The sequence below is a fragment of the Malurus melanocephalus genome, unplaced genomic scaffold (genome assembly GCF_030028575.1).
Source record: "Malurus melanocephalus ecotype Western Australia unplaced genomic scaffold, MMel_1.1 scaffold_296, whole genome shotgun sequence".
Taxonomy (NCBI): Eukaryota; Metazoa; Chordata; class Aves; order Passeriformes; family Maluridae; genus Malurus; species Malurus melanocephalus.
In genome coordinates this window covers 142,413-160,451 of record NW_026623528.1, presented here as the reverse complement: position 1 = coordinate 160,451, position 18,039 = coordinate 142,413, and the positions used below count along the sequence as shown (strand labels likewise).

General features: G+C 41.1%; 1 protein-coding gene across 1 annotated transcript; it reads left to right on the top strand.

Annotated features, from left to right (window-relative positions):
- The first annotated feature begins 77 nt into the window (after window positions 1–77).
- BROX (BRO1 domain and CAAX motif containing) lies at window positions 78–17,562 on the top strand. The gene is made up of 13 exons (XM_057376938.1): window positions 78–1,258; window positions 1,529–1,659; window positions 2,307–2,413; window positions 3,917–4,013; window positions 5,308–5,403; window positions 6,058–6,130; window positions 6,459–6,564; window positions 7,122–7,211; window positions 7,959–8,044; window positions 9,376–9,457; window positions 10,493–10,643; window positions 12,072–12,231; window positions 12,689–17,562. Exons 2-13 carry the CDS (start codon window positions 1,559–1,561, stop codon window positions 12,773–12,775), a joined length of 1,236 nt encoding a protein of 411 aa, XP_057232921.1. The 5' UTR covers window positions 78–1,258; window positions 1,529–1,558; the 3' UTR covers window positions 12,776–17,562.
- Window positions 17,563–18,039: the final 477 nt, after the last annotated feature.

The following is an 18,039-nucleotide window of genomic DNA, read 5'->3' as shown; positions in this document are numbered from 1 at the left end:
GGGGACTGTCCCGGGCCGGGCCGCGACACGGCGGGGACAGCAGCGCTGCGCAGGTGGGTGGGCACGGCGCGGCACACGCTGGCCTGCTGAATGAGTGCCGAGAGGTGCTGACACCATAAGCGAGTCGGGATAGGTGCCGACGCGATGAACAAACCCCTGCTCCGTCAGGATGGTCTGAACAGTGCTGAGGGATCGCTGGCAGATCTTCCTGTTCTTTTTSGTTTTGTTTTGTTACAGCAAAGCTGCAGAGTGTTTTATAAGGATGAGCTTAAGGGATTCCAGAAGGATCACGAGATGTTGGAGGTCTTGCGGGGTCTCCAGTCCAGCGTCCTGCTCAGAGCAGGGACAGCTCCGGGGTCACAACGAGAGGCTCAGGGCTTTGTCCAGCGAGGTCTGSAAAACCTTTCAGGATGGAGAGCACACAACTTGTGCCTCAGTTTTGTTCTCATGGTGAAGGAGTTTCTCCCTTTACCCAGTAGAGCCTTCCCATGTTCATCATGTGCTCATCATGTTCCATCATCCCACACTGATGTTGAAGGCTCACTGCAATGCTTCTGTTATATTTGTTTGGTGAAATTGAAGTGAGRGAAAAGAGATAGTCGGGTTTGTCTCTGCTCTCCCAGCCTTCCAGGTTTGATATGTAAATAGATCCTGTTTCCAGTCAGRATTTGTGATTGCAGGTTCATTTATACCAAAGGCCACCAAATACAAGCTATTCACAGACACAGTATAATGATCTCAATGAATCAAAATTTAGACTGGAAAGGAGGAAAGAGGCTCAGGGGTGACCCTATCGCTGCCTGCAATTCCCTGAAAGGAGCTTGTGGGAAGCTGGGGATCGGCCTCTTCTCCCAGGTAACAAGTGACAGGATGAGAGGAAATGGCCCCAAGCTGTGGGAAATGGCCCCAAGCTGTGCTGAGGGAGGTTCAGGTTGGACATTAGGAAGAACTTCTTCACAGAAGGGGTTGTTAAATGTTGGAATGGGCTGCTCAGGGAGATGATGGAGTCACTGTCCCTGGAGGTGTTTCCGGAAAGACTGGACATGGCAGTCAGTACCATGGTCTAGTTGACAAGGTGGTGTTTGGTCAAAGGTTGRGCTTACTGATCTTAAGGGTATTTTCCCTTAAGATSCCAACYTAATTGATTCTGTGATTCTGAGATATTTCTTATGTAATTTACAGGGATGTTCAGTCTTATGCAGGAGGTAATAAATACGGAGGCTTTTTAATAGGAATGTGTGTGCTCACGTAGAGCAAGGTAGSTGGTAGTTTTTGGCCTTACTTGAAATAGTTGCTTCAGAAAGCATCTGTATTTCAAGAGAGTGCAGTTCTCAAACTGAGCACATGGATGATGAAGGAAAGACATATGGAAGCTTGGCATTTCAAATGGGAAAAAAATTCATTTCAAATTAAGTTCTTGCCTAGTTGTTTACATTTGGAATATCTTTTTGTGAGCRGAGGAGCATGACAGGTGCAGCACCTCAGTTGAACCTGTTCCTGCAGCTGTTCTTTCCTTTCTACTCATTAGGTTTGGCATAAACAACACTACAGGAAGAAAATGACCCACTGGTTCCATCGCAACCCTCTGAAGGCTACAGCTCCAGTTTCATTTAATTATTATGGGGTAGCCACCACTCCAGCTGCAACAAAGATTTGCAAGTAAGTGTACTTGGGATTGACTTCACTCTGCCTCTTACTGTTTGGGGGACATCCTTAAAAGYAATGGTTGCTCTTCAGTTTTTGTGCTGAAGATGACTAGAGACGTGGAGGCAGGGAGGCAGTAAGACACTGCTAACATTGAACATTTGCTTACAGGGAATGAATTCTCCAGTTTTCAAGTCTCTGAGTGCATAGCAAGGCCTRTTATAACATTGCAGAGGCAAAAGAAGAAACACTTCATTATCTTGATGATTGCGCATTCCTCTGCAAAAGATTGCCTTATTTCCATAAGTGGATAAGGCCTGACTGTTTTGTTGTGGATAGGAATTTAATGAAAAGGGATCTCAGCTTATTTTGCAGATCTATTCTTATCTCCTCATTATCCCATTCTAATGTTGAAGAATGTTCCTGCTTGTTTTTCCCTTTCCTTTCTCTGCACCCAACCTCTTGGTAGGTAAAGGCATAGTTATTTTAGATTGTGTTAAAACAATTGATTAGTTACTGATTTTGCACTGCTTTGTGTCCAGAATGGATTATACTAAAGAGTCAATCATATGCATCATAGGAGAAAGGAAGATTTCTCTACTAGTACATTTTGAGTAGAATTTCTGAGGGCTTTTTCTGTTTCTTTCCTTTCTTTCATCTAGTGACTTGAGGTTATCTCGAACGCGGCTGTTGGAGCTGTTTACAGACTCGAGTTGTAATCCAGAAATGATGAAGAATGCAGCTGATTTGTACTTCTCACTCTTGCAAGGTAGGAAGATTTATTAGCAGTACTACTATTTCATCAAGAGAAGTATCAGTTGAATTTTAATGGCACTTCTCAGAATGTGTATTGTGCTGATCTCCTGTAAAGAATTGTTGCACTTCTCAGGAAGGAGAGTGTGTTCATGGGTTCTGTGCTTGATACCAGTGGTGTCTACTCACCTGGCCCTTTCTCCAAGTTTCAGTGTCCTTTGTGACCTTGCTAGTACTAAGTCCTGTCCTCCTGCTTTTAACCTCATTCTGCTTCCTGCTGGAGGAGGAAACAAATATTTGTGTCTTAGGTGGTGGCAGGTTGCTTGTTAAGTATAAATTGAGTCTCTTGATTAGTTGATATAATTTGCTCTTCAGTGTAAACTTCTGGTTTGTCTAATACTAGATCATAGACTTGTTTCAACTCTGCCTTCTTCTACTGCTTGTCTTMAGGATGTATATATCTGTGTAGGTGCTCATTAGCATAGTATCTACATTTTCAGTAGATGGTTCACCTGTGGTGACACATTTATTTGAAATCGTCTTGCCAATATTTTGATAACTGTCTCTTAGCAGTCAGGTGCTCAGCCAGGTTTCTTAGAGCTCAGTTTTCAGGGATCAGCTGATTCAAGGAATGTGGAGTCTTGCAGCCTATGGGAAGTAAATATTGGTTTAGTGAGCCCCTGAGAGGGTGTAGGCTAATGCCRCATCTAGATAAAGGTAAGATCAGAATCCATGTTGCTACAACCAAGAATTGGAGACTTTCTTTAGAAAAATATCATGCTTGACCACTAAAATCTTCTGCATGTGAAAGGAACAAGTATTTTCTGTGTTTATAAACATGTTCCATGCCTAAAGCTGTTGCCCCAGTCACAAGCTCTTGACCTCTTTAAATCTGTAAGACCTGATTTAAAGACCAAGGCCCTTCTTCAGCCTCCCTAAAAAATTCCTGGGCCTGCATGTGCTAGGATTTGAATATCCCATAGCATGAGCTTCATCCCACTGAGTGCTGCTTTCTGGGCTGCTGGACATAAGGAACCAATTTCCTGTAGCCCTGGAGATAGATGATGGCAGGTGAGCCCATGCTTAGAGGCCTTTTTCCCTCTCCCTGTTGATCAAGCCTCTTTTCCTGGAATTTCCTGGTTGTCACTATGGTGGCAGAGACAGCCACTCACCTTGAACAACCTCTGCCATCCTGTACCTGGGTCAGTCCAGCTGCCAGCTTATCACCATATGGGACATGCAGACATCTGCCAGGTTTTCCTTGAGCAGTCAAGATTCTCAGGGTTGAGTTGCTAATGTGCTGGGCGAGCAATTCCCTGTAGTGGCCAGTTGTTTTTTTCACATTTTGTTCTCAAGATACTGAGGAATAAAAGCCTCAGGAAGTACCATAGGGTTTTGAGTGGTTCAGCAAGAACCATTCCTTCATTCATATCTGTATTTTTATTGACCCCTCTCCTTCATTACACGTTTCTGTTTCCCACTGTGAGATTGCCTGTTGGTACATTTTTTTATTCCATAGGTTTTATCCTTTCACTGGATGACTCTTCCCAAGAGTGCAAGTTGAGGTATATCCAGAATTTCAAGTGGACAGACACRTTACAAGGACAAGTCCCGAGGTTCGTGTGCTTTTCTGGTTGTGCTGTTTGCTGCTCTGTTACAYACGTTCACCTGTTCCAGCACAGGCCTGAAGGAAAACWSAAGTGTAGCAARGTGTTGAACACAAAGTAGTTTCCAAAAAGGTGTTGCCATGTTTTTGGTAACTRCTGGACAGTGTTAGGTGTTCTGAAGTGTGTGTGATCTTTATGTAAAGTGTGAGAATGCAAATAATAGTAGAAGGATCCATTGGGTTTTAGCTGATCTACAAACTGGGTGTGCAGTTGGCTAGAGCAGTACAGAGCTGTAGCTTTGAGGGTGTTGGTTGAATATGATAAGAAGGCTCACCGCAGTGTAAAATTTCTTCATTTGGCACTATTGCCTGACCAGGAGCTTCTTCGTGTTTTGAGGTTCCAGTGTTGCTGAAGATCTAATTTTTTTCTTGTGCTCTGAAGCTCCTAGCACATGCACTCTTGGYTCAAACAAACAAATCTTCTGTTTCCAGTAGGAATACAGATTTGTAACATTCTGAATTATTCACTTGTCTCTTGCTTTTGGAGGTAATTGTGTTGCATAACCACGCCTACAAATATGTCAAGCTTTAGCTAGGAGTGCTTGAGCTCCTAAAAGCTTTTATTCCCTTTGGAAGAAAATCTGTTGATTAGGACTTTCTTCTAATTTTCTCATGGTCATACACTAGTGCCAACATTATTCTTCCCACTCCCACATCTTTCTTTTTAAAAGGTCTGCTAGTTCCTAAGCTATACTGAATTTGTGATTGCAAGTTCAGTCTTTTCAAAGACTGTTTTTAGCCTCTGAAACTTCCTGCTATTTGCACATGCTGTTTGTCTGCAGTTACATAAATACTTGCAATAACATTTATTTGAGAGAGTTGTAACAGACTCTTGCTTATTAATTTAGCAGTACAACTTTAAACTGGACATTCCAAGGCTTTCCACAAAATGTGCAATTGAAAAAAAAAAAAAGAGATGGAAAAATATCAGCCACACCCAAAGCTAAACAAATCTCAAGTTACAGTTTTAAAATAAAAGTTCCCAAAAGGGAAGGGTGGGCATCTGAATGTGGGAGATTCTAATTATGAGCTCTTAAAGGGAATAAGTAAAAAACTGAAGTCTCTCTTAGGCAGTTCAGCAAGTAGGAGGTTCTGAAGTGGAAGTTGTTGACATCTTAAATGAAAAATGTTTTATGGAGAGAAATGTTGACTTCTGCTATGTGAACCATTAGCAGAGAGAGATTGTCAGAACAAAACGGAATGCATTAAGTTGTTTGGGGGGGGTTTTGTCTGTCTTTCTTCAGTGCCCAGCAGGATGCAGTGTTTGAACTGGTGTCCATGGGATTTAAYGTAGCTCTGTGGTACACAAAATAYGCATCAAGACTCACTGGAAAAGAAGAGTAAGTGGTTTTCTTAATAATTCTGCTGCAATATTCCACCAAAGATTGAGCAGGTGTGGGGTTTGCCTGTTGTGGGGCATGTCCAGCTCAGACAGAGCTGGCAAGGTGGCACCTGGCCTTCATACACAAGCACTTGAATCCCATTTTGCCTCTGTAAACCAAGTTGATTAGTACCACATGACTGTGTACAGAGAAAGTGCCAGTTGGGAATAAACGCTTCATCACCCCACTCTAAATGTCCAGGTACGAAACTGAGATTCTCAAAATCACATCTCTGCTGACTTTAGCCCTAAATTAGACTAATTTAGACTTCTAAATTCTTGGCTTTTAACACAGAGATTACCTTTTACTTGCAAGTCATTACACAATCTCATGTTTCTTTTTTTGCTTTTCTGTTAGCAAGTTCTATTTGATTATTTAATGATTGAGCACTGTAAGAAACTCCTTCACTCTGAGGGTGGCACAGCCGTGGGACAGGTCACTTAGGGAATTAGTGGACTCTTGATTCTTGAAGGATTTAGGATTCGTCTCGACAAAGCCATGACTGACGCGATCTACTGTTGCCAATTGTGGTCACCCAAAGCAGGAGGGGGGATTAAATGACACCTAGAGGCCCTTTCTAACTAATTTTACCGATTGATTCTATTTTCTCAGTATAACAGAAGATGAAGCAAAAGATGTTCACCGCAGCCTGAAGATAGCAGCTGGGATTTTTAAACACCTGAAGGTAGAAAAACTTCCTTTGCTTTTCTGTTTTTCAAGGTATCTCCAAATACTTGATTTTGTCTCTTAGAAAAGCCTTTGCTGTACACACATACCTCAGACCTCCTGAATGATACAGGAAAAAGAAGGGTATTAATATATTGTGGTGCCACTTATTCCCAGTGGCAGTGGAAGAGTGATTTGTTTGTCTGCCCATATCAGGTGCAGCAATGCAGCCAGCTGTCTTGGGTCCATCACTCAGTGTCCCATCCATTTAGGAATGAGGCACTCACTTTGCACTGGCAGCAGTGATGTTAAGCCTAAACTAACTCTGAGACCTGCTTTGTATTTAGGAAAGTCACATTCCAAAATTGATTACTCCAGTAGAAAAGGGAAGAGATTTAGAAGCTCGACTTATAGACTCCTACATCGTACAGTGTCAAGCTGAAGCTCAAGAAGGTATCTTCAAATTACATTGGTTGAGTGTGGGAAATGACTCTTTGTGGGTCACTGATGTCTCATGAACTCTGCTTGGCAGCAAGTACTTTATTCTCCTGAAGTACTGTGGCTTAGTAGGGCAAGTTGCTTTTAAAGAAGCTTACATTACAATTATAGAAGGAAAATGCCAGAAATCAGTCTGATGTTACAAATGTAATATTACGGGATACCTTTCACTTTGGAAGAGCTTGTGTGTGGCACTCCTCCCTCTTTTTTTTTTTTCCTTTCATACAATGCTTTCACCACCATGTTTGCATAACATAAATTCCCAGTTCCTTTACTTTAAAATAAGGTTCTGTTTATTAGCTAATCTTAAAGCTAGCATTCCTTCAGTTTTTTCTATTAAATTGGAATCATTCTATCCAAGAAACAATCTGTCTTTATTTTGCTGATTGCTTGACTGCACAACATCTATTTTTTGTTCATGCAGGGGTTTTAAAACCCTAAATGCCTCTGCTGATTTGATGTGGTAGGACATTTCAATTAAACTGAAACCGTGGTGTGTAACTGTTTTTCAGTGACAATTGCTCGGGCTATTGAGCTGAAACACAATCCAGGCCTAATAGCTGCTCTTGCATATGAAACAGCCAACTTCTACCAAAAATCTGGTGAGTGTCTTGTTTTGTATCCTTAGTGACTTGGTTTATGCATTCTTGCCAGCAGACACACTTCATCCACCCATAAAGTRCAATATTAACACTGTTCTCAGTGGATATGGAGCATGTATTGAGCTTCTATTTAGCATATTTAAGGCTTCAGTTATCAGCATGTATTTTGATAAGGCCTTTCGTTTTTGTGGGAATCTTTTTCTGTAGCTAATGGTTGGAAATGTTAGCAAGGGAAGACAGACTAGCAGCAGACAAATGGCCTGATGTAAATGGAGTGTGTTCCAGCCACCTTTGGGCAGCAGATCGTGATGCAGARCATGGAAAGTGTAGTGGGTTAATTATGTACCGTGTTCCAGATGAGTAAGATGAGCTCTGGGCTTACTGAGGCAAGTGGGAAAAGTGTAAAAGATGGGAGTCAGGAGATCACTGTAATATACGTCACATTATAGGTCACTACTGCAACTTAAACTAGGAACAAGCTTTGAAATGCYGCCTAAAAATACTTAGGAGAATTAACCATTCCAAATTTAGTGGACAGCAGTTTCAGGGATTCTAGGGACAACTGCATGATAGCTGCATATTTTTGGGTTTTTTCTCATTGTTTCTGTGTGCCTTTGCAGGAGTAATTTTTGTCACTTGCTTCTGGATACTTTATAGTTAAGATCCATTGCTAGCTTTAAGAATTCTGGTCTTTGGGGTTTTCTTTCTGGAAATGTCTGAAGAAYAACTTTACATCTGTGTTCATAGATCAAACATTATCCAGTCTGGATCCAACCTATGCAGGTAAATGGAGGAAGTACTTAAACTTGAAGAGCTGTTTCTATATGGCCTATGTAAGTACTTTTGATGGCAGCAGTCACAGCTTGTTGTCTGTCTGCTAAGGGCTGGATAAGGAATGGGGGCTAAGTATTGMCTTGGCTTTCTTTCCATTCTGTGAAGAGGGATTGTGCAGTGTCAGTGRCTTTCAAAGTGTTTTTGTGGAGCCAAATGAAATTGCAGCAGTGTGGAATTTATTGTGATCACGGCTCCTTAATTGAAGCCATTCAGGTTGAGCATAATGGCCGTCTTCTGTTACCTACATCACAGTCTGATCCTGGGCACAATTCAGAGCTGAGCATCTTTTGGAAGGCCCTGAATGAAACTGCRTCAAGTACCAGTAGGTACCATTCCAAGCACTGTCCCTGTTTGCCTGATGGATGTCCTGGCAAGTGCAAGTGCATCTCCTAGCTCTTGGGATCCTAGCTGCTCAATTTGCTGTTTGTTTCTTGTAGCCTGCCACAATCTGTAATCTGTCTTTTTTGTACTGTACAAAAGTCCCAAGCGATGCAGTTAAAATAATTGTCTTTCCACTTAGGTTGAACCTGTAGCTAAAGGCTGCTTGCCTTATTAGGAGGTTTGAGAGATGAGGGAGGGTCAGAGTTGTGGTTCTTTTCCTTTTTTAAAATTTGTGTGATCTGGGCAGCAGTAGATTAGATAGAATTGTACGGTGAGAACAGACACTAAAGGAACAGGGCAAGGTAGGCTTTAGTTGATGGGATTGTTCCWTCACCTATTGTATTTACTATTTAAACTTGACTCCTGATAATATATAATAGACAATTCAGTTCTCACTGGAATACAATATCACCTTCAAGCATAGGTATGAAGGAATGGGACTTTTTGGGGTGGAAAAAGTATTTGGACTATGACAAAATATCTCAGACAGCAGAACACCTCATCTCTTCCAGATTCAGTGATGTTTGTCATAGATGGAGTTTTCCAGTGTTCAAGTAGTTTTAGTTTTCAGTCTTAGCTTTGTAAACTTGACTGGGATTCATTTTCTTTCTGTGCTGGGGCTTAATGCTGCACACTGCTGCAGTGAGAGCTTGCAGTGGCTGTGTGCCAGTGCTTTTGGTCAAACAAAGCTTTGTGCAGCCCACTTACTCTTGGCTAGACTTGAGACAGGTCGGTTCATAACAAGCGTTTATGGTTATGGTTCATTGTATTCATGTTGAACTTCATTAATGGTTCAGTGAACACTGCTTTGACTTGCATTCCTCAATTGTCAGTTACCTGCAGGGAATGGCAGCTTCAAAGAGCTGCAGCTGAAGTAAGGAACAGGAAAGGGGAATTGTTGCAGGAAGGGCCCAATGGTGTTGGTAATGATTTTGTCCTCTCCCTGCAGGCATACTGCTACCATGGCCAGACTTTGCTGGCAAGTGATAAATGTGGGGAGGCAATCAGATCTCTGCAAGAATCAGAAAAGTGTAAGTGTGRCTGAGACTGGATTGCAGGGTCTGATGATGGCATGTCTGTTCTATTTTGCTGTCTCTCGTTAATCTGCTCTCCAATAAAGGTTTTATCTGTCACCTGATGAAAATCCAGCACACCTTTGGATAGAGGCAGTGCATGCTTTTCTTTTGTCATATGAAAGACTGTCTTTTGTAACAGTGCTGCAGAAAATTTCATCTTCGCTTCTCAGCCTGGCTTTTTTTTAAAGTCTGTCTTTGAACTGCCTGCAATACACACTGTAAAAGTCAATGGTGGTCATCCTGTTTTCTGGTCTGTATGTTAGAGGAGTACAGCCATTTCTGCTTTGGGGGTTAAATAGAAAAACTAGACCATGCTTGTTTATTTTAAAAYAGGTTTCAGTAACTTACTTCCTTTCTATTAATTTGAAAGGTAAATTCAGGTAAGTTTGCAGTAGTTCAAGGTCTTCTGTTCAGTCTTCTCTCTTCAAAGCTCTTGCTGCCCCAATGGCCTCAACTGCATAACTTTACTACAATGTATAAAAACGCTCAAATCTTCAAATTGGAAACTTTAATATTAATTTTTAAAATAAATTTAAAAATTACTAAGACCAAACTAAGTTGGATTACTTGTAGTAAACCAAATACTCTTATGCTGTTCAGAGATGGGTGCTTCTTCTCCCACTCCATGTTGTTTATTRTTGTTTGGTTTGGGATATCAACTGTGCATGGACACCGTCTTACTCTCTGTTTTTCTCCATCATGTGGCACAGTTCTTGGGCTTATTGTTGCCCAGTAKACATGTAAGAATGCTTTCCTGTATCTTCCCACTCAAAAAAGCTTTTTTTTTTTTTTTTTCCTGTTCCTAGTCACTTGTTAGATACAGTAAATCTTGGCTGGRAGTGCTGCCTTTGAATTTGGTTTGGTATTGTTTCTAGGAAGAAAGAGGCCTGAATGGATTCTGGTGTCTTCTAAAAGTGAAGCACTGTGGAGCAGAACCATGATTTAAGAGGGTCATGTAAATAATTTTTACTTCCTTTCTTTCTTACAAAGATTTTGCCAAGGCTGAAGCGTTGTGCAAAGAATATGGAGAAACCAAGGGACCTGGGACTACTGCCAAACCTTCCGGACATCTTTTCTTTAGGAAATTGGGAAATTTGATTAAGAACACACTGGAAAAATGCCAGMGAGAGAATGGATTTATGTAAGTAATTCATGGTTGTACAGCACTCTGTATGAAGTGTTATTACCTCATTTGCCTTTATTTCAGGAATGGGATGGCAAATTTTACTCTCCAATTATTACATTTCCTTAGGGCATGGCATGTAAGTTCAAGGTAAATTTACGATTCTATGATTTTCTCTTAGCAGATTTGCAGTGGGTCTGTGCTGTGACACTCTGTTCTGGGCCAGTTCAGCAGGGTGGGTTGGACTGACATCTGGAGAGGTTAGACAGTTTTCTTCCCTTGTTCCTCAGCCACCTTCTTACTTTTCCTTCTGCACCAGAGAAGGTCTGCAGAACTTGCTGTGTTGCTCTAATGCACTCTTCCTGGCTCCTGGGGTCTGGTAGGCAAAAGAGGACAGAGGGGGAAGTGGAGAAGCCCAGTAGGTGATTCTGCTTTGCAAAAAGGGAAGTCAAAACATAGTGTTCCCTTCAGCTGAGGTCATGCTTAGGGTGCTAAAAGCTTTACCAGTCCAAGTATTATTAATGCTGTGAATAGGGCTTTCTATTATTAGTTAATGTCCTTCCAAAAAGGATTTGGAAATACCARGTTTTTATCTCAGTTGAAAATACCRGGATTGGTTTGGCTTTAGAGTTCTTTTGCTCATTTATTTCTCCCCTTCCCTCCTACTATGATTTTATATTCTGTAATAGGTTTGTTATTTCCCTTTTTATGACATTTAAAGACCTGCATAATAGKGGAACTGACTAAACAGAAAGGATTGTCAAGTACATTAAACTGAACTGCAGATAGGAAAATAAATACTCTTCTCTGCTTTGSTTCAAAAACCCATTGTCAGAGCTTCCAACAACAGCATAGGGAGATCTCAACAAATGCATTTCCCTCTAGAACAAAACTTGGAAAGAGAAAGCAGTGACTGTTTTGGGAGAGCTCTGCAGCACAGGAAGAGAGGCAGAGTGTGTCAGTGTGCCAGTCCAGCTCCTGCTGGTCTGCCKAGGGCACAGGTACACCCTGAGTCAGGCTTTGCCCTGTAGCCAGTCTTTGGTGGGCCTGCAGTGTTGTTTCCATTATCTGCTGAAGCACATTGARACTGACTGAGGAGAAGAACTGTCCTTTTCATCTCTCTTGGGAAGCATTTAAAATCCTAATTTGTATAGTTAAGGGTTTTTTTGGACAAAAGATASTCTTCTCATTGAAACACTGGGAGTAATAGTTATCAGGAGAAAACCCCCCTTTGCTGTTAGGAGATGAACAATAATACTATGAAGAAATTGCTTTTGTTCTTGTGAATTTTGCTGGCAGGATGCATATTAGACAGTATCTTAATGAAATGGAAGAGAGCAGCAGTGATTGCCRCTGTGAAAACCCAGATTGTTTTTCTTTAGAATTGCAAACAAGACTTTCAGATATGGTGCATTGTATTTTAAATACATTTCTGTGTTGTTACAGCTATTTCCAGAAGGTGCCAGCAGAGGCTCCCCAGCTRGAACTGAAAGCAAACTATGGCTTGGTAGAGCCTGTTCCCTTTGAGTTTCCTGCCTTGAACGYACACTGGACTCCTGAAACAGTTGCAGCATTTGATCTCACCAAGAGGCCAAAGGATGATGCTGTAAGATAATCTCATATGCTCTTCTTTCCCCCTGGCTTTACTCTGTGTATCACATGGAGTTTGGCTCTTGTGTAACATCCCCCAGCTACTGTGTGAAGCAGGCACAGGCTACCACCTAAGCTTATACTTCTGCTGTGCCAGGGGCAAGTCAATTAACCTCTGCCATACTGCCAGTATCTGGAAAATCAGGTTTTTCACTATGTCCTGTAATGTTACAGTAGTGAATGCTATAGAAAGAATCTTTTTTAGAAAAGGATTCATTTAAGCATGCTGAAACAGAAAACAGTTGGCTTTTCTCTCTTGCTTGAGGCTTAGTTCTGCATAGTCAAAGTCTTCAGCCTTGAAAAGAGCRGAATACTAGATTATAATATGTAAAGTTAGCTGCGCACAAATACTGTGCAGACACAGTGGTTTGTACTTGTGGTATTTAGTTGGRTTTTTTTCTTCTTGTTTGCAGGCTAAACCAAAACCAGATGAAGAAGTAAAACCTCTGAAGGAACCAGATATAAAGCCTCAAAAAGACAGTGGATGCCAGATTTCTTAAGTACCATAAGTGCTTTGAATTCACTTTGGAACTCCTATTCATAGAACTCTGGGGCTTCAGTTCTAATCTCCCTTTTTTTGATTCTCCTTTTTTCATTTAGAAGACTAATTTAATTTACTTTTGTTAATATGTGTCTATCTTGCTTAAGATTGTGGTGGATTTCTAGGAGGCTATTTATATCTGACTTATTTTTGGGTTTAGTGGGATATCATAGAATGAGTGGGTTTAAATGTTCCTATTGTGCCTCTAGGGAGTTTYTTTTTGTGGGTTTAGTTTTACCCACAAATAGCAAAGGAAGTATCATGATTGTAATGCTTGAGGATTTTTCCATTACCATATATGCTATATCATGTCCAATTCTGCAAACATAAGTTTGCATAAGCAGTTGTATTTATTCGAGTTTTGTCATTCAGGCTTAACACCCTGACATGTTCCAGTTCCCGTAATTGTAGTGAGAGAAGAAAATCTGGGTTTAGTTTGTAACACTCCTATGGTATTTCACAGGACATTCACAGAACTTGGGAAACATCAAGTTCTGCATAACCAGAGCACAATTTATGTTCTCAAACTATTACTCTGTTTTTTCCTCTGTAGATTAGGGGTTTTATATCAGAATTTGTTGTAAGGTACCTTAGCTTGTCTGTCCTTTAGTCAAAACCCTYTAATATCAAAGTGTATCTGAAAATGATGTAGGACATAATAAGGAAGTGCTTAAAAGCAATGCATCAACATCACTCGTTCAGAGTTTTGGAATCTTCAAAGCTTTGTTAGGTTTGAAGGCTTCAGACAGTTCAAATCTCCTGGCCCTGGTAGTCCTGAAGCTGTCATGCTAAGGCAATGGATTTGTGAGGAAGTTGCTATGTTTCCATCTGGGTGGTGACTGGAGGAAGCTGTCAGTAGAACAGAGAGCAAAGAYGAGCTGAAGAGCTGATGGCACAACTGGGAAGCCAAGCTCTAGATACCTTTATGCCCTGTGTAAACAGTGTTGCTTCTCAGCTGAAATCAGGTCTTTCTGAAGAAGACTTGCCAAAAGCCAAACCCAGTCAAGGCTGAGAAAGGAAGAACTTGCTGCTTCCATTGCTGCCTGCTGTGGAAAATGTGACAGCATTCTTTAGTGCTGAGCGCTGCAAACACCCGTGACAACAAAAACATCTTTCTGATTTGCTGCAAATGCTAAGGAATATGATGCATGTGTTGAAATGAGAGCCTTGCAATCCCTGGGTACCAGTTGCTGCATTTCTCCTTGTCAGTGAAAGAAACTGAGCAGCCTGACAATGTTCATCCTTTCAGCAAACATGATGGCATATGCACTTAACGTGATTTAGACTGTAAACACATTCCTCACTTTGTACTCTTTGTTCACCTTCCACTGTGCTGTAATTCAGTGCTTCTAAAATCTTTCATGGGGATTGGAGTCACTTAGCTTAGAGAGCAGATGGGTAGCTTCTTGAAGACCTCAAAGCTGTTGAGGAGGTTAATAGGAAACTCAAGACTCTTCCTGAGACGCTGGACCAAACTACAAAATTTGTTGCTACAAAAGGCAAAGAGGCTTTTAATGCTGCCAGTTGTGGGTTGATCACATGCAGACCTCCTTGCTTCCCGTGATGGATTTTATTTCTGTGAGTTCTGCACATAAAAATAAGTGTAAAGTGAGCTGAATTTCTTTGGAAGAAGTTTCTGTTCTGCWGGGGCCTAGAGGATAATGAGTATCAAGAAGAATGTATATCTAAAATTGGTCCATTTCTTCTGGTTCTGCACAGGGACTAGGGGTATGTTTCATGAAGAGTTACTCAATCTGTTCATAACTTGATCAGCTGACTCATTAGACTTCTTGCTGTTAAAAGACCAGCTTAAGTTTTGCAGTGGAGTGTGGAGTTAGTTTTCTTATATAGRTTTTAATTCTAAAAATATATTCCAGCTGTAGTCATCAACATTTGCTCAGCCTGCCCCCTTTCAGGATCAAGATACTTTTAACTCAGTTTCATAATCACTATTTTTTTAGTTACTCATTATTTTTCAGAACTCTTTGTCAGTATGTACACAAATCAACTGCATTGGTTTTCTCTCTGTGCGGACTAGATCCCGTTTTCCCTCCTCCCCTCATTTTCCCTTCCATCTGCTACAAGCTGTGGCACAGACTTACCYTTGTTTGCTAATTCATGTGCATGTCCTGGGACTCATTTCCAATGCAGCTTTTACCCGTGGGTGGATTCCAGTAGAGGAATATCTTACAATCAAATTAACAAATCATGACTAAATCGTTCCCAAACAACTTGGTTGGAAAGATTGTTTTATGGACTTGGCATTCTTTGGACACTTTCTCAAACCRAGTGGTTTGTCTGAAACAAGTTCACTGTAAATAGTTTGGGGCATAACCAAGTGAATTGTGTCAGATGATGACATTACTTAAGCCTAGCTATGTAACCTCTTATGCCATAGCTGTTTCAGTAAATATGATGTAGTAGTTTAAAAATAGACAAATGGAACAAACTAATTCACTTAACATGTGTTGCTTTTCAAGACAAACTTTGTTTACTTGTAGCTAAAATCCTGTGGCAAACACTGGATGGTTTTGCCAAAAAATAAACTGGAGGCTGTTTAGTTTGCAAAGTAGAGAGAGCTGTGAGGCAATGAGCAGCGTTATCTTCTGGTTTTGTTGGGTAGTAGCAGGAATTACTGTAAATAGGRTATAGATTAGCTGTCCAATATGCTTAAGAATATGGGTGAATGAACTGGGAGTTTCAGTTAATCTGGAAACCCAGCTGCCATGTTCCTTCTCTTAGAGTTCCCTTTAGTAATTTTTAAGAGTGAGGTATTTTGAACGGTGACTTTTTAATATTCTAATGTTGCAAGAGCTAGGTTTTGTGGCCTCTCTCTGGTTTTAGAGGCTGTCATGGCTAAGCCTGCAAATCTTGTTGGTGTAAATAGTCTTTAAAAATTTGTGCCCCGTCTGAAGCAGGACAGAACTGCAGCTGAATAAAATACGGAGTGCTGGGCCCTCTGTTTTGTGCTTTGAAAAAAGCAGTGATTGTCTTTAATCTACTATAAACAAAACGTTTGTAGGATTTCTATTTAAATACCTTCCTCCATGTATTTAAATACATTTCCTCTATGTATTTAAATACACTTCTTCCATGTTTCGTGTTTCCTGGGTTTACAGTAGTTAATCTCCATCCAGCATGTGACACACCTACAACTGAGGGACTAAACCTGGCCCTTGGATGCTGATGTCTGCCTCCCACTGGATTTGGTAGAAGAGTTCTACCTGTCAGCCTAGGGATGGTGTTTGGTCACTTGGATGTTCAGCATGGATATGTGGTGTGTCTGTAACGATAGTAGTGGTTTGTACAATGAGSAGGAAAATTAATCCCTGTGTCTATGTAGAATAGAGACAACTTTGCACTTTAGAATTTTCTTGTCTTGCAAATTTGGTAAAATACAGTATGGTTGTAAATACTYCTTCCTGTCATTTTGTTGCACTGATTTCAGTACTGTGCTATGGGTAAGGTTTTAACAGGAAACATTACTAAAATGTATTTTTACTTGTCTGTGTGTAAAACAAACTCATGARGCATATCTCTTGCCTTCAGTATTGGAGAACATGAGAGAAGGCAGTAGTTCATCTGTCTTCTGTGGGAATTCCAGGAGTGAAAACTTTCTGTGTGTTGGCTGCGGGATGAAACATTTCATCCCATCCCTGTGTGTGATATTTAAACTGAAGTTTCAGCATTAACATRAATCCTGTTCATGCCTATTAATTATCGCTAAAAAATCCTGTCTCTAAAGATCATTGTCAAATTACTATGGTAGTATAAGCTGGTTTTTTTTCCTTGTCACTGGCCCAACTGAGTTAGGAATAAAGCAGTGAGTAAGACTGGCATGGAAAAGCCCCTGCAGTGTGTATCTGTCTCCAGATTGTGAGCACAGTGTAAAGGCCTTTCCCCAGTGACCACTGGTTTCACTCAGACCTTTTCCTGCTGGTGATACTCTCAAGTTCAATAAAGGTCCCGTGGCTACCAAGGGGMCCTTTGATTAGCTTTTTATGTAGGAAGGCCTCCCTCCTTTGGTGTTGGTGCCTTCATGGATTATAACTACCTGAAGCCATCCTGTACTTTGAGTAATCACACTTCAATGGAATCAGCTCTGAACACATTGACCAAGCAGCCTTACTTTGTGAAGACAGTCACCATGCAATCTTACGCTTCATAGCTGGGAAGTTTGTATATAACCACAAGTTTCAGAATACCATTTAAAATAAACTATCTTAAAATATCAYGTTTTGTTTCATTTTCTAAAGTTTTAAGGATAGTATCAAGAAAAAGGCATACAGAGAATTCTTAATCCTTGCTTATAGGAGGACTTGAATAAGGAAGATACTCAGGTGAAGTGGGTGCATATAGAAGTAGTAGCTACAATGAAGCATGTAAAGTCTTGGGGTGGGAAGATGGGAGTTAGACTTCCCAAACTCCTGTTTAGAAAAAAAGAAAGTAATTAGGCAGGATTTCTTAATGGCTATACAAAATCCCAGTACTAGTACCAAGGTCCATGACACTGTAGGATATTCTGTATAATGTGTGAAGGGGGTTATTTGGGAATAACTCACATAATATTCTGGATGAAGCCTCACGAGCGCAGTGTGTTCAGTCCTCTCTGTCTGAACCAGACATGCATCTACTGGTGTCACCAAGAGTCCCATCTGTTTCTCAGAGCCATGTGGTGGTCCTTTAAGAATTTTGCTTTGTGCCTCCAATCTTTCTGTCTGGCTTCCCCAAAGAAGGAATGTCAGTTTGCAATGTCCATGGATGTAAGGTTGCCTTTGCTTTGTCAAAGCAGAGACAGATTTGCTGTCAAATCTGAGTGTCAGCTGGTCCTCTGTGATGCCTGGACCCTCTCCTCTGCTGATGGTGCTTCCCCAGTTTCTGCCAGCACAACTGAGGCAATACCTTCTCCCTAGTCATCGTCAAACACAGTGCATAACCAGCAGCATAATCAGCGCCAGCAGAACCCTCTTGAATGTATAAAAAAAAATCCCACAGAACTCYGCTGGAGTGAYGGCCACCAAGGGGCAGCAGAGTTCCTGTTTTCCTGCTGTTTTTTCACACAACTGCCCAGCACAGACGGTGTGCACCCAGGAACAGCACTGCAGCTTTAGAACGGGAAGAGATGTCACAAGTTACACCTTCTACACCATTTAATATAGGAGAACTCTGCAGTTACTGACGGGATGATATCCAGGAGCCCATGCATGCTCTGACCAGGAGAGC